Here is a 16,774-nt window from a genome sequence, read left to right on the forward strand (position 1 = left end):
TCTCTGTTGTGGTTTGTGTCGTTCTGCCGGGGCTGATTGGCTGCATGTGCTACACCTGGGGCCAGTGAGCTTGGTTATAAAGGCTCCCTTCTTTGCTCACTGCTTTGATTTGGTTTCCTTGGTTAAAGCAACTCAGCTAAGTTTGTGTTGTAGCAGCTTGTGCCTGCTGTTTGCTACTGACAAACACATTTTTCTCCACCTGGTTCTACATCATCCTGTCTGCCTCTGTTTTGCCGTACTGTGACACAATTAGCTTTGTGGAACAATTGGCTTCACATCTACTTTGCTCAACAGGCAAAATCTGACTTTTTGTTTTGAAATGGTTAACAGTGCTGGTGATAGTGTCGCTGTGGTCTGGCAATCTGCTGTTGACCAGCTTGGACTTACAAGGGTATAATCTGGTTCTCCCGGAGACCCTGACAGGTGGTGAGCAGAGAGTTATGAGTTTATTGGAGTAGCTGTAGTGACTCGTAAAACACCGTTTTGTAAGAAGTTATGGTCACCGAGCTGTCTTTGCCTTGTGCTTTGTGTGTTTGGAGCTTGGTTGTGCCTACACCTGTTTGTATGAGGTTGCTACTGTTCTGTCCCTGTTAGGCCTACGAGCCGTTTATTCTCTTTTAGGCAGTTAAAATGTCAGTGCTGCTGTTTGGTTGTGTGAGGTTCCAGCTGTTTTCCATCCATTGTTCTGTCTTGATGCACGCTCAATCATCCAGGTAAGGAAATCCCCAAAGGTTGAGAAACGTTTCGTCACTCATCCAGGTGACGTCTTCAGTCTCAGCTGACTGCAGGTTTCGCCAATCTTATAAACAGGACATTTGCATAATGACTGAAACCAGCCCACTGAAGGAAAAATGGGCTGGGAGGCCAGTTGGTCATGAGAATTTGCATATTCATGATCAAAAAAACTGATCAAAAAAAGCTGCATTCTGCAGGCTCATTGGGCACCGCTGAATCATCTGACCCTGCGGCTGGGTTGGCTTCTGAGCAGCAATGAGAAATTAAACTGAAAAACAAAAACTAAAATATCAATGAAATTAACTGGAAAGGTTTAGGCTCAGTATGAGTAACATAAATGCTGACGGTCTGGCCTGTGTCTCTCCTGGGCCTTGGCTTTCTCCTCATTGCATGAGTAATCTGCATTTAGTGCCCCAGGGTAGGATTCGCCCTGTAAGCATAAAGCAAACAGTCTGATGCTCATTTAGCTGATAGCTTGGAAGACCAACTCAGACTGTGGCATTTAGCACAGATGCAGAGATACCTGATGTCCCTGAAGTTATAGAAGTGATGTGTGACATGGGGTATTTTGGTATTTGGATTTCCATAACACTTACAACTAAGACGGGTGAGGCACCTGACCTACCCCAGGCATTACCCATTTCCAGAGTTTGGAGAGAAATGCACTTCTGTCATTTCAATCTGGGTAAATTATTTTACACCAGGGTTTCACAGGTCTTTGAAACACGGGAAATGGTGCAACTGCATGTTTCAGCTGTGCTGATGGGAGAAACCTTCCTCATTTGCTGGTCTGGTTGTGTATAAGTTTCTACCTGTCGGCATTCTGCGGGACTCTGCTACTGAACAAAATCCATTTTTGGCAACCAGGAAGAGGTTTGTGCTTCTTCTGGGCTCCATGGGTCACTGCAGTTATAGATTTTGTAAGAATGTTTCATCTGTGTTTGCTCTGACTTTACTTTTAAAGGCTAAGACGAAGTATGTGTGGTATTCTGCGTCAGCAAACTAACTTTAAAAGTGCTTCTCCAGGCACTGGAGTTGCTGAGTCACCGAGTGGGACATGCTGGCTGGGTTGTTGCTGCTGTAAATTTGGTGAGTATGATAAAATTGTAACGAGTAAATATTTTGAATTTACTAGTATAAATAAGGGGGGACAAGGTTAAGGATGTTTGATTCAGGTGCTGTCCAGGTTCCCGATGGGAATCCCGCCTCAGACACTTTGTTCCTACAGGTTGTCACACAACCCGTAAGGACAAAGTGTCTGTTTTGGTTTTTGTGTTGCGGGTTGTGCTCTGTTTTACAGGAGCTGATTAAAGGAGCTATTGGCTGCATGACCTACACCTGGGCCTGTGAGCTGGGTTATCAAAGCTTCCTCCTGTCTGCTAAAACCTGTTATCTTTTGCTCACTGCCCGGATTTATATACCAGATTCCTGAATTAGCGCTTAGCTACAGGATGCATAAGAAAAAGGAGACGTTTTTAAGGCTCCGTCATACACCCGTGCATGCTTTACACTACTGACAAACAAGTTCTGTTTGTTCTATGCGGTAGTATTAGTTCCCACCTTGTCCAGCCACTCTGCTTTGTTGGGAAAAGAAATGCATTACATTCATCATCAGAATCATTAAATCAAAGTAAAACTACAATTATGCGATTCTCTACATGTAACACAAGTTCAGATACATATAGATGACGGGGACGCCGGAACAGTGGCATAAAATAAGCCTGAAGTTTCATAAAACATCCATAAAGTTCCAAAAGGCATTTTAATATCAAGTTACTGACTAAAGCTAAACACATTCTGGAGCACAAATCACTCACGTTTTCTGTTTACCGGTTTGACTGCTTGAATTATTGTGTATTTTTATCTATTTCCTCATCATTTTCAGATGACAGTTTGAGAGGGGAAGCGTGTCCTTACTTCACTAAAAGATTTTGCATCTCTGTGTGAGGAGTGAAGCTGTGGACCGGATTGAGTGATAAACTGAAGCGTGTCCAAGCATGACCCAGTTTAAAAGCAGCACAAATTTTTCTTTTTGCAACGTAGAATGACCTTTGACCCACTACTTACACACTACATGTGTGTATATCTGTAAATACAGGCTTTGCTTTGGTTTTGGTGTTTTAACATGTTCATAATTAAACCTCATATCTATATTTAGCGATATCTAAACTGGTGTACCCAGTAATATTATACTGGTGCTGTGAAGGCTGTCCCACCGGTTCATAAAGAATACAACGATGAGTCAGACTTCTTCTTCAGAGACTGCTTCTAAAAAAACACGGTCAAAGCTCTTTGCCTGTGAGTTTCCTGTCCAGGCCTGTGAACAGGAAGAGGTTGAGCACAACTCTCCTCAGAGCTCTGATCGTCTCCTGTTTGAGCAATTCAACTTAAATTCAGAGGCATAAAAAATTCCCAAAAACCAATAATGCAGAAGAATCAAAATTCACAGTTCAGCCAAGTATCACAATAAAGTAACACAAAGATGGATACATATCAATCTTCCTCTCAGTCTTCCTTGTTTGACTGCAAGTTTGTCATCACTGAGACTGTATTTGGTTACGATCTATCTCGGCGCTCTCTCTGACAGTTAAGCGGCATCCTGCCAGTTCATAATCTCCGTTTAGGGCCAGATAACGTTCTAATCTTTGGATTTTAGTGTCTTTTTTTTCCTAGTATTTCAGATAGGGTCCTTTGCATTGTGTGGAAACGGGTGTGTCAGACTGGTCAGGGGATATTTGAGGGGAGGCATTTAATCAGTCAGGCAGTTAGTTCCTCTTCTCTGGGCTCGACTCCAGCGTTTTGAGGACTTGAGACTGGAGGGTTCACTGGAACAAGATTTAAGGTTAAATAAAAACAAATCGAGGGCTCTCCTTTGAATGTAAATGATCGCTGTGTATCTGTATATATATATATATATATATATATATATATATATATATATATTATTGCAAGTTTTTTCAAAAAGGTCTCAAAGACTTTAGAGTCAGACCTGTTACAGATCGTCAACTTTTCTTTATTATCAGGTGTGTTTCCAGAATCACTAAAAACTGCTGTAATCAAACCTATACTGAAAAAGGACAATCTTGACAAGACACAAATGAACAACTACAGGCCGATCTCAAATCTCCCGTTTTTAAGTAAGATCATTGAAAAAGCAGTTTCTCAACAGCTCAGTTACTTCTTAAAACAGAATAACTGCTACGATGCCTTCCAGTCAGGTTTTAGACAGAACCACAGCACTGAAACCGCTCTGACCAAAGTGTTTAATGACATATGTCTGAACACAGACAGTGGAAAAATGTCAGTCCTAGTTTTACTGGATCTCAGTGCAGCATTTGATACAGTTGACCACAACATATTACTCAAACGACTGGAGAACTGGGCAGGTCTTTCAGGAACTGTACTAAACTGGTTCAAAACATACGTAGAAAACAGGAAATACTTTGTATCAATAGGTAACTTCACATCTGAGCAGACAAGTATCACATGTGGAGTTCCCCAAGGTTCCATCTTGGGACCCCTTCTGTTTAACATCTACATGCTCCCACTGGCACAGATTATAAACAACAACAAAATAAACTATCACAGCTATGCAGATGACACACAAATATATATCACAATGTCACCAGGAGACCGAGGCCCTGTACAGGCTCTTGGTAAATGCATTGAGGAAATCAATGACTGGTTGTGCCACAATTTTCTCCAGCTAAACAAAAACAAAACTGAGGTAATAGTCTTTGGCGCCAAAGAAAAACGATTACAGGTCACCAGAGAACTTCAATCTATACACCTAAAAACCACAAACCAGGCGAGAAATTTGGGTGTAGTGATGGATGCAGACCTAAACTTAGAAAAACACATTAAGACAATAACAAAGTCAGCTTACTATCACCTCAAGAATATATCAAGGATAAAAGATCTGATGTCTCAACAGGACCTGGAAAAACTAGTCCATGCATTCATCTTTAGTAGGCTTGATTACTGTAACAGCATCTTTACAGGTCTACCTAAAAAATCAGTCAGACAACTACAGCTCATTCAGAACTCTGCTGCTCGAGTCCTCACTAAGACCAAAAAAGTGGACCACATCAGTCCAGCTCTGAGGTCCTTACACTGGCTGCCTGTCCGTCAGAGGATAGACTTTAAAGTTCTGATGCTGGCCTATAAAGCTCTGAATGGTTTAGGACCAAAATACATCAATGACCTCCTGACCCAGTATGAACCTTCCAGATCCCTCAGGTCATCTGGATCTGGTCTTTTATCAGTTCCCAGAGTCAGAACCAGACACGGAGAAGCTGCATTCAGCTTTTATGCTCCTTATATCTGGAACAAACTCCCAGAAAGCCTCAGATCAGCTGAAACACTCAGTTTATTTAAATCCAGGTTGAAGACTCACCTGTTCTCAGCTGCATTTGAATAAAGCACCAAATCCACACTTTAAGCTTAAATTTCAAAACTTACATTTTAACTACTGATTTTATCTACTGTTCTGATTTTATCTGTTTTGATTTTATATACTGTTGTTTGTTTGTTTGTTTGTCTGTTAATTAGTTAGTTAGTTTATTTGCTTGTTTTAATCAATTTTAAATCATGCTTTTTATTTGTTCTTGTTTCTAATGTCTCTGTAAAGCACTTTGAATCACCTTGTTGTTGAATTGTGCTATACAAATAAACTTGCCTTGCCTTGCCTTATGTTAGGAATTTGTTGGTGTTGTTATTTGCAGAATGCTGCTTCTTTCTTTATTGCTCGCTCTTTAACCTGGAGTCAGTCCGTACGGTCTAATTGCCTGGTCAGCATTCAGTAACACCAACAAGAATAGAAAGCTTATTGCTGTTAAGTAACTGAAGATGAACTAATTTAGATTAAACACACATTGCTTGGGCAGCATGAAGGTTACTGCCATTGCCTCATAGCAAGAAGGTCCTAGTTTGAATCTGCTGTCTGACCAGGGCCTTTCTGTGAGGAGTTTTGTGTGTTCTCTCCACGTACTCTGGCTTCTTCCCACTGTCCAATGACATGCAGTTAGTGGGGTTAGGTTAACTGGTGATTCTAAGTAGATAGGTCACATAGGTGTGAATGGTTTCGTCCCCTGCCTCTTGCCCTTTGGCAGCTGGTATAGGCTTAAGCTCCCCTGCAACCCTGAATTGGATGAGCAGAATAAAGTGGATGGCTAGACATCTTTCTCTAATCTGAATTTGTTCTGAATGAACACAATAACATATGTTTTAGTGCCGTAGATGCTTACAGGTCAGACAGTTTTGGGTAGTGTAATATTATTCCTCGTCCAAACATTTGAAGCTGGCTTTCCTCACGTTTGATATCCCCTTATGAAATTTCTGCAAACCTACTCGGGGTCACTTCTGGTTTGAACAAGTTGAACACGCTGACAGCCACAAAGCTGAGCTCAGCGAGTTATATGCGTTGCATTCTTCACATAACTACACACGCTGCTTAATACATGGGCCAACAGAGAACACCTACAAAACAAACTCAGCTAAAAATAGCCGGTCATTGCTAATAGTTATTTTGAGTGTTTTATTCTGAAACTCCAGAGTGGGTGAAAAAGCAATACTGTAAGTTATTGTCCAACACAAACTTAACTGGATGCTGCGATTGGGCAACAAGAGAAGATTATCTGAAGCTGAGACGCATCACCAAGCAACGCATAAGACAGAGTGCTATGTACACAAAGCAGAGACATCACGTTGCAGATATTTAACAGGCTCATTTTCTGGGTCTCTGCAAACATGAGCTTAAAAAAACCCAGAACAATTATATCAGCCAGCCGCAATGTTTCTCTGGTTACAAAAAGCTGAGCCCTTGAGGCATCAGCAGTGGCATGTTAGCTTTAGAGTACGATGAAAAGTTAAAGTGGTCTGAGGAATTAGCCAACAGGCTGGAATTGCAGGTAGCACATCAGCGCCCCTTCTCGCTCATTCATCATCTTGGAGCCTGTGATCCCCCTCAGGGGCAGTTCCCATGGTCTGCGCCAAGCTGAATATGCTCCTCAGCAGAGCTGAGGCATAAAAATAATAATAACACTCCAGGTGAGGCTGCAGATGCAGACACGCCAACTGCGCCTGACATAAGGCTTATAATGCCTGCACACGTGCAGCTGGAGCAGTCGGCAGAGACCCGCCGACTGCGAAACACGACACGAGCTGTCGAGAGAACCTTCTCAGAAAGCACTTCTTGAATTTTGCTTTAGAGGAACAAGACTGCACAAAAGATATGTTGTGGAGGAGAGTGGAATGACTTTGTTGCACAAACACTCGTGTTGATGCTATCAAAGTTTCGTTCCCATTTTGAGTGAACGAGTTAAATCTGGGCTTTCTCTCGCTGCAAAAGATTTAAGAACATGGAGATAAATTGGGCTATTGCACAAACATTACCTTGAAAATTATGCACAATTTAGCTAACCATTAAAGCACGAGGAACTATAGTTAGTTTGATCTTACCACGTCTGACTTTTCATGCATGTCGTTTTTATTTGATCTTCTTTCTTACAAAATGCAAAAAGGAAACAAACACCAGGGTCCAACAAAAGATTTTCAGATGTTTAATGGATGTTGCACTGATATGTAACAAGTTGAAGAACACTGAATGCTTTTTTCCTAAAACGCTCGATGAGTCAGCTTTTGTGAATCTATTAAAAATAACTTACAGGCATGCCAGCTGCAGTAATGATCGTGTAAAAGGATTCCAAGAGGACACGGGACACATGCTTGTTACGTACAAAGAAAACAAAAGAAACCAAAATGTGTTTGTTAGGTAAAAAAAAAAAAAGTAAACAACATTTTTAATTCAAACACAAAATGGTATTAATACTTTCTATTTACAGTATGTATTTACAACAATATTACAGTGCTTGTAGGGCACAATTAAAAAAATTAAAAGACTGGAATACTATCCCATGCCTATTTGTGAGGCAGCAGAGGATTAGCATGGAAAAACACCAAACCAAAACAGTCCTGTACAGTGTTTTTGCTCCTGTTAGCAGGGAGCGGAGGCACAGTGTGCACTGATGGATTGTGGGCAGTCTTTGTCACCGTGCTCCGTCAGTTTGAGAATGACAACTTTCCTCTGGAGGTGCCTAGCTTCTGCTGGTGCGGGCTCTTCGGCTGCTGGTTGCACAGAGCTCTCTGTAACTAAGTCCTGGCAGTCCTGCGGCAGCAGCATAGTAATGATGTTCGAGTGTCCGCCCTGCACCGCCAGGTGTAAAGGGCTGAGGCCCTGCTCATCTGACAGGCTGCCACCGTCTGGACAGTGATTGAGCAGCTCTTTCAGGACTTCACAGTGTCCACCCTCTGCCGCCATGTGGCAGGGCGTGCGTAGGGCGCTGTTAGCTTTGTAGGGGTCTGCCCCTTCTTCTATCAGCATCTTGACTGTGGGCAGGTGGCCCCGCTGGGAGGCTAGGTGGAGGGGAGTGAGTCCGTGGGCGCTCTGAGCATTGATATCTGCCTGGTGTTTGATCAAGAGCCGAGAGGTGCTGGTGTGACCCGTTTCAGCCGCCACATGTAGCGGCGTCTTTGATCCAACTGATGTCATGTGGACATCGGCTCCCAGCTCAATCAGGATCCGTGCCACTCGATACTGCCCCCTCTGAGAAGCCAGGTGCAGCGGCGTGCGCCCATCTGTCGTTTGACCATCTACGTCGGCGCCGGCTTGCTTAACCAGCAGTTTGACGATGCCCAGATGCCCTTGCCAGGCAGCATAGTGGAGCGGCGTCCAGTTGTCCTTGCCCTTGATCTGAACATCAGCACCACGGCTCAGCAGCACCCTGAACACATTTTCCTGGCCATGCTGGCAGGCCACGTGAGCTGGCGTGCGTCCCTGTCCGTCGGTCTCGTTGATGGCCGCCGCCCGGTCGAGCAACAGGCGCGTGATAGCCTCGTCGCCATTTTGGGCTGCCCAGTGCAAAGCTGTGTACTGGTCCTCGTCTTTGGCATTCACATTGGTGCTGCGCCGGCCGAGCAGAAGCTCTGCCAGTGACTTCAGGTGCTTCTCTGTGGCCAGGTGAAGGGGTGTGGAGCCGCGGCCGTTGGCGAGGTTAGGATTTGCGTTGTTCAGGAGGAGGAATTTGACAGCCTCCTCGTTACCCAAGTTGATGGCATGGTGGAGCAGACTGTCTCCTCCGTCAAGGAGAAGGTCGACATCCTGAGGCTGGAGGATCTTCATCAGCTTGGCAGTGTCTTTGTTCCTGATGGCCTCACACAGTTTTCGTTTCTGGACCTCAGCAGAATCTGAGCAGTAAGGAGGAAAAGTGATAAATAATGATACATTTTTTCGTGTTACTTTATATAATTCACAGGAGAGGTCTTTGATGCACGCTTACCGTATGTGCCTTCTTTCTCAAAAGACAGCGTGATAGAGTCTTGGGACGAGAAGGCAGAATCTGCAGAGGAAATCCCAGACAGTCTCTTGCAGGTGCTCTCTTTGCTGTGACAGCTGTCCTCCTTCACGCGATCAAAGCTCCTAGAGATCCCAGAATCCACCTGGCTCAGAAGCTCAGACAGGCTGTAATCCTTCTCGGGTAACATGGCTGACTTCGGACGCACTGGCTTGTTGTCATTAACCTGTAGAGCAAAAAAGGCAGGTAGGGTAGTGCGGTTTGACACAATGTTACAGTATACAGTGTGTAACACATACGAAATGGGTGTGAAAGTTCACACAGCTGATTTATCTAAACACTACTGATAGGAGCCATCAGTTCCTGTGAACAGGATGTTTGTTTCCAGTCACGTACACAACAGCACACAGAGTTTTAACAATGCCATCAGTCTACATTCCTCGTATGTGATGCAATGATTGGTCAGGATCAAACATAAGAATTATGTCTGGAGCTCTGTAAAGATAAGCCTCTCGTTGTCTGGATGAGTAGTTAAATATTAATGGCAGAACACATCAGCTGAGAGAGACTGAAGTATAGAACCACTGAGAGGGGTCACGTTTTAAATGCAGGCTAAAATGTGTAAGAGAGTACATGGCTATGTCTTAGAAAAAACAAAAAGAACATTGACATGTAGCTTCGTCATGTAAAAGCAGTAAAAGCTTCGCCGTCGTATCGTACCTGGTCACCCGTGAGTGCTTTAGGGGTCATGGGCTCTGGGTCAGATGTTGATAACCTGGGTGATTTGGGTTCCTCCTGAGGTTTAGAGCAGAGCTCCTCGGCTTCAGATGTGATTTCTGGAACAACAACGTCTCAAGGTCAGGTTGCATTAACAGCAGGGATGGGATTATGCAATACAAAAAGGAAGAAGAGCGCCATAGCACTGCCTTTCACACAGCCAGTGAGGGAACAGAGTGTGCAGTTCAAGGGACAAGCTCATTCCTATAGTGCTAACGAGGGTTGACCACTGTTTGTTAGCAGGTAGAGGCACAACCTACCCTGGAAGCTGGGTCTGGCTTCGGGCTTTGTGGCCCAGCATCGCTGCATGAGGGTCAGGAAGCCTGTGCAGGCTGAAGGTCGACATCGTGGCACCGCTCCCAGGTCTGGACGCACCCCTTTCACCACCTTCACCATGATCTGCAGGATATTGTTCTCTCCTGAGGGGCAAAATCATGCAGTACTTCAGTTTCTAAAAGTCCTTTTTGTTTCACTCAAAAAGCACGTGGTCACGTGGTCTGAGTCTGCTATAATGCTTTTTCTGGTAATGACACATAGAACCAGCGTCTATCGTTATGCCATCATCGCTTCTTTATCGTCGCCATCGTCCTCAGAAAGAGAAGTGCGTGGTCTGTTGTTTCCCACGGAAGCACTCCGAGCTCCTCGTCTAGCCAATTCTATCTGAATGTGGGATCAGCCAAGTCAGTGATTCAGAACAAACAGGTGGAGGCTTTACAGCTACTTCACCTCCTATTGTAGCCGTAATACCCTTTGCAGGTGGAGGAGGAAAACGGGAAGGGATGGTAACCAGGCCACTTATCACTTTTTAATTATATCTGGATCAACAGAGGCGGTGCCAGTGCCAACCCAGCTACCTCACCTTGGCACCGGGCTTCAGAAAGTGAACTGCTACCTGATACGCCTGGGAAAAAAACATCGTGCTTGCCAGTCTGGCCCTGTCCACCTGCCTCCTCTGGAATTTACAGAGTAAACACGAACTACAGCTTCTGTGTGCAGAGCCACACACACACACACACACACACCTTGAAAGGTGCAACTATTTTTACCTTGTGTTAACTGGAAATTTAGAGAGTCGATTCCAGCAAGTAAAATGATACAACTAGATTGAAAGTCGATTTATTAAGTAGAAGATTGTGTAGAATTGGAGTTTAGAGCTTCTGTTATAAATAAGCAAACTTGTTAATAACTTATTTAGCCAGTTCAGCCATCTCTTGTGGCCAAACTAGAGAAAAAAGTATTTCTATTGAGTACATTTATGGTCCATCTGTCAAGCAGAGCCACTCCAGTGGAAAATGGGGAGACACTAAGTTGAGGGGAAATTTTAAAAAAAGGTTTTCTGATGATAACAACGCTGACCTGTTTTCTCAAACTCATCATGGACCTTTTATTTGTTACTGATTGTTTACAGATGTTACAGAGGTAGGGGAGGCATGCCACACGAACTACTAGACCTGCTGTTCTAGCTAAACTATCAGACTGACATTGGTGATCATAAAAGACACGGTTGGATGGACATCTTGTTGGATGGCTCACCTTGATAGGGTTTCTTCTGTGTGAGAATCCCCCAGATCACGATGGAGAAACTGGAAAACAGGCAAAAATATACATATAAATATATATAAATCTTTCATGGAATAGGTCTGAGATGTCAGGTTGTGCAGCAGAAGACTGTGTAAATAAAGTACATTTACCCTACTCTACAAGTTCTACTTTAGGGAATGAAATTTCCATTTCCACTGTAGGAATAAGTTACTTATTTCCCTTAACAGACAAAGTATCATACCAAATCCATGTGATTAATCTTAGTGTGAGTCAGAGCTTAACTGAACACACAAAATGTCCCAACAACAACAAAAAAACCCTGCGTTCACACAAAAAGCTTGCATGCAAAGTGCATGAAAAAAAAGCCCAACCTGTAAACATCGTGCTTGGTGTCCGACACTCTGTCCTTCTCTATGATGCTCTCAGGAGGAAGGTAGGCAATAGTGCCGCAGAAGCCGTCTCTACTGATGTCATCAGCCCGTGACAAGCCGTTCCAGCGGGCCAGCCCAAAATCAGATATCTGAGACAGAAAGAGATCAGATAAGACCCTCCAACAGAGCAACCCCTCTGCCTTTCTCATGAAACACCACGGCAGTGATGACTAACTTTGCCCGCTGACTATGACAGGCTGCTAAGCTCTTATTATGTGCACTCAGCGGTATGATGAGGGCAACCCAGCCATGTCCCAGCCTGCAGGAGAGGAGAGGCCCTTCAGATTTGTGTTGGGGAGTGCACACCCACACACACATACACACACACAGACAAGGAGATTTAATAGGAGCTAAATTAATCCTGTTGGGACAAGCCCAGGTGAGGTGTTTACATCCAGGTATTAAACACTAGAAATGACGGTTCCCACCCATTACTCTTAGTACAGCTTAGCTGTTTTGGTTGGACAGAGGCTAGGAGACACCTGTAGACAAAAAACATGTGCAGGACTAATTTAAGAATGATGAAGGGGAGCAGAAAAGCACCTCATGACTGGGATTTCTCCTGAAAGTGCCAAACAAACAGTTTTAAAACAAAGAGGGCTGTGGTTTCACTTCATGTCTGAGCTTTCTTCTAGCATTAAAACATGACATCATCACATTTCCATAAACATACTGTAGATTTCCATAGTTGCTTATTCCATTACAAATTACAGAAAGCAAAAGGATCGTGCAAACAACAACAAACACACACCTGGGTCAAAACTACAGATCACAACAAACTATGTGTGTGTGTTTCCTCCCTTCTAAGCTTCATCACAAACTCTCTACCTTGACGTGATAGTGAGCATCCAGCAGGATGTTGGCCGGCTTCAGGTCCAGATGGAGCAGCGGTGGGTTCATGCAGTGCAGGAAGTTCATTCCCACCGCAGTCTCGTGGATGATGCGAAAGCGGAGCTCCCAGGGCAGCGGCTCATTGGCCAGCAGGGTCTCCAGTGAGCCGGTCTCCATGTACTCCATGACCAGCCCCTGGGGGTCTTCACAGATCCCGTACACAGGCAGGATGTATCGGAACTTGGCTGCCTCCATCTTTTTAGCTTCCTCGAGCAGCTCGGAACGATCCCTGTGTTCAAGGAGGAAAATAAAAATAAAAGATCACGGACTACACAACACTGCATTTTATTGCGTTTCCTGAACCAGGCTCTGTCGCTGAGGGTGACCCAGCAGTTCTTAACAGTGCAAAAAAACATCCACCAGTTTACTGCTGCTTTTCCACTCATCCACTCATCCTGGGGGTTTGGGGGAGGGTGGGGGTGCCGCAGCTGAAATCTGTTTTGAAGTTATTTGGGTGATCGCTTTTTTAAAACAAAGGCTCACACATTCCTCGACTCATGCTTATCTATCAAACCTGCCCTCCCATAAAACATTAACATGATGACTTTGAAGTCACGCTTTGCTCATTAAGCTGCAATAGTTGGTATAACTTTTTGTCCTAACCAAAATTCCTGCACATCACACATCATCCTTACTGAGCTCTTAGCTATGCCAAATATTTATGAACATTAACCTTGAAGGGTGTAGAGGCGTGACCTCTGTATACAACTATAATCCAGGTCTTCCCCGGCTGGTGGTTCTGCTCAAGACAGTCCACCTTGGTCTGCAGAGCATGTGGAGCTCAAACCCAGCTCTTGTTCTCTGCCGCTCAACCTTTGTGCACAGTGCCCCTTATCAGTCTGCCGGGCCTGCTGACATACCTCAAACACAATTGTGTGGGCCATTCATGACCTCACTGCATGCCTTAAGCAAAGGTTGCTTTTAAAATGGAGCCTCTTGATGAGAGAGAGATAAATCACTGTTCATGAGTTTATTTGTAGGAATGTGCTCCAGAGGCAGAGCTGGAGTAGGGCTTCTGTTTTTCTATCATCAACGAAAAGAAATTAGACGAACATAAGAAAGTTCGAAACATAGTTTGTCATTAATTAAAAAATATATATAAAGAAGTGTGTGTCTGGTTATAATAGTTCTTTGTGGCAGTACAAGTGAAGGAGGTACGGATCTCCCCGAATCTGCCTGGTAGGAATAATCAAACATGTCATGGAAGAACGGGCTAGCGCTTGTTTGCGAAGTACTTCATCTAATCCAAAGTGCTGCTCAGCGGCTCTGCTGAACCAAACAATGTCCCTGTTTTAACAGAGAGGCCCGGTAAGACCGGTTCTGCGGCTTCTCGTATTGTCTGTGCCACACAGTGGCAGCCTGCGACACAGGCACACAAAGGTGGCTTTGAGTCCTGGATGTTATGTGTGGCTGAACGACGGTCGCAGTCAAATGACTGTTTATGCGCTCTGCAGATGTTTGAGGGTGATAGTATCTTTGGTTCAGCCTCATCGGATGCTATAAGTCGCACCGCAGGTTTGGGGGGAAGTCGTCACGTCGTCAAAGTTCCTGTTTTGGTCACAGTGACTAGATAAGAAAATCGGACTGTCTTTGTTGCATCAGTGTAGCTGAGGATTGATGTCAGTGATGATTTATATCAATAAACCAACTTTTTTTTTTTTTTTAAATGAAGAGGTCTTATCACCAATCAGCAGCTGGGCTAGGCTCCAGCCCCCCTGTGACCCTGAAGTGGATAAGGGGAAGAAAATGGATGAATGGATCTTGTCAGTTAATATTTCTAATGTGTGGCTGATGAAGTCAGTTTGTGTACGCAGAGTTACATGGAAATGGAAACTTCTCTTCTTCCAAAGCTGGTTTGAGGCAGGTCAGCCTCAAACACACTCGAGAAATGTACAGCTCACTAATTTTCCTTTCATTTGTGAGATCCCGGCAGAGCAAACGAGGGATTTATCAGTCTGAAGTATGAAAGAGAATTCTAGATGGTGATGTAACTTGTAGACCATTCTGCCCACCTATTGAAATGTCCACAACACTGTTTATTGGGGAGATCAGCAGTTAAGCTTTCATAGCAGGAAAAGCAAACAGCTCTCAGCACTGTGGAGCTGCCCCAGAGATCAACCTGCATGTCAGTGCTCCCTCCAACACAACTCAGCAGTGTCGAAATATCCAAACATGCCCTCTTGCTTAGCGTTGAGGCACCTTTACAGCCCCCACAGTGTTTCTAGGCTGGCAGAGGATGAGTCACACATTATCTGGTGTTCACTTTCTCATGCCTGCGTCTAGCATTTGCCCAGAGATTTCTTCAAACGATCACGCTGACATAAAAGGACCTGGTTCAGACTGATTTCTACATCCGGAACTTGGAAAGACCAAAAACACAGGAAGCATCTGAACTATGCCAGAGGACAATACTACTTTTTTCATCAACACCAGGAAAAGATGAACACTAAACAGCTGTGACTTACTTATCATCCACATGAAGGCAGGGAGGGCACTTGATAGCCAGCCATGTTTTCCACTGTACATGCCGGACTTTGTATACTTGTCCAAATCCACCTGAGCCTATTTTCTCCCAGCTTCCAAACTCAGAGGAATCAAAGGTCCTTAACAGCCCCATATTCCCGTGTGGAGAATCCGGGATATCCATATCCATGTTGAGAAACCCGCAAGCAGGGTAAACTCCTTTTTCTTCTTTGACTCCAACCACAAAATCAGAGGAAGTGTACACTCACACACCACCTACCTACTTGTGGGCTCTTCCTTGTTTTTCCCCTCGTCTAGCTCAGCACAGCTCCTCCCTCTATTCAGGTGAAAAGGAGGGGCTGGGCCTGTGTTGCTGCACTGTGACATCATACCCTGGTTTTGAAACACAGAGCAGAGATGGAAAAGTTCACTGGAGGAACTTGACAAGCCACACCACACTGCCACCGAAAGGCTTTACACATGTGCTTTCCAAATGTCCTGAAGTCCCACGCTGTCTCATATATGCTCCGAGAAAGCAGGAGAACGGTCTCTGCAACAAAGCCATGAAGTCAGGAAGCTATTTCATAAACACACCTTTGTCCCACCGTGGTCCATTTTACTGCTAAAGCCGCCTGAGGTGGGTTACGTGATATTGACCCAGCGGTTAGAGAATGTGTGGACTCATCTTTTGCTCAGCTGAGGGAACAATGTCTTCTGTTACAGCTGTTACAGTTACTACCAGTGACAAAGATCTGTGTTATTTAACATATTTCATTTCCATGCAGGCCTTTAATCTCCACATTCTCTGCTACTCCATACATATGCTTTCAATAATTCATATGTTCATTAAATGCCTTCTGCAGATACACCGCATCGATCTAAGGACGCACGCACACAGGAGTTCTGTTTCATATCTGTTGTGTGCTTAAATTCAAATTGTATTCATTTGGGTTGCCAGTTAATGAGTGTGACACTTTTTCCTGTGTGCACCTGTCCTACAGGTGTGTGTTGGATACTTTTTAAGGTCAAGGTCAGAAATAAAATATCAGCTGTGGAGCTGATAGAGCTACAGCATATCTATTCAAGGACACCTCCTGCACGCAGGCACCAGCTGGTAAATTATTTATTTTTGTGCTATCATAAAAAGAAGATTAGCCTGTTATCTGCGACTGCTCTGTTTTAGAAACGTTCTTAGACTGACTTTGGGTTTTTGAAATCATGGGATTATTTTCTGCGAGGTTGGTTCAGGGAGACATTTTGCCTCGAATCCCAAACACCGGATTATAACGTCTCTCGGATTAAGACCTTTTTGCCCTCGTCCCCATTCTCTGCCCTCCCACCTCTCACAGCAGACGAGTGTCGTTCCTCAGCCTCATTCTGCAGAATGACTCTTCCTGTTTAAAGGGAGTTCTTCCTCACCGCTGTCACCAAGTGCATCCTCATAGGTGACATCTGATTGCTCTCTCTCTCTGATATAGTAGCTTCTTTACTTTACTATATAGAGCACCTTGAGGCAACTGTTGTTGTGGAAAACTAAACAGAATAAACATAACGAGCCCCTTCCTCAAATTATTACCTAAACTA

General features: G+C 44.2%; 1 protein-coding gene across 1 annotated transcript; it reads right to left on the bottom strand.

Moving 5' to 3' along the window:
- Nucleotides 1-7,277: 7,277 nt before the first annotated feature.
- On the bottom strand, nucleotides 7,278-15,492 carry ripk4 (receptor-interacting serine-threonine kinase 4). The gene is made up of 8 exons (XM_086307773.1): nucleotides 15,193-15,492; nucleotides 12,665-12,956; nucleotides 11,777-11,925; nucleotides 11,397-11,446; nucleotides 10,124-10,282; nucleotides 9,807-9,922; nucleotides 9,072-9,312; nucleotides 7,278-8,979 (listed from the first exon to the last, which is right to left on the bottom strand). The coding sequence occupies exons 1-8, from the start codon at nucleotides 15,378-15,380 to the stop codon at nucleotides 7,730-7,732; spliced, it is 2,445 nt and encodes an 814-aa protein (XP_086163899.1). The 5' UTR covers nucleotides 15,381-15,492; the 3' UTR covers nucleotides 7,278-7,729.
- Nucleotides 15,493-16,774: the final 1,282 nt, after the last annotated feature.

The sequence above is a fragment of the Aulonocara sp. 'chitande type north' Nkhata Bay genome, linkage group LG10 (genome assembly GCF_057382095.1).
Source record: "Aulonocara sp. 'chitande type north' Nkhata Bay isolate Kocher_YH1m ecotype deep benthic linkage group LG10, A_spYH_male_GT1.1, whole genome shotgun sequence".
In the NCBI taxonomy this organism is placed as follows: Eukaryota; Metazoa; Chordata; class Actinopteri; order Cichliformes; family Cichlidae; genus Aulonocara; species Aulonocara sp. 'chitande type north' Nkhata Bay.

Coding starts and splice junctions, on each gene's coding strand:
- ripk4 (XM_086307773.1), bottom strand. CDS start 15,380: ATGGATATGGATATCCCGGATTCTCCACACGGGAATATGGGGCTGTTA. Junction 12,957..15,192: donor TGCCTTCATGTGGATGATAA/GTAAGTCACAGC, acceptor CCTTGAACACAG/GGATCGTTCCGAGCTGCTCG. Junction 11,926..12,664: donor ATGCTCACTATCACGTCAAG/GTAGAGAGTTTG, acceptor TTTCTGTCTCAG/ATATCTGATTTTGGGCTGGC.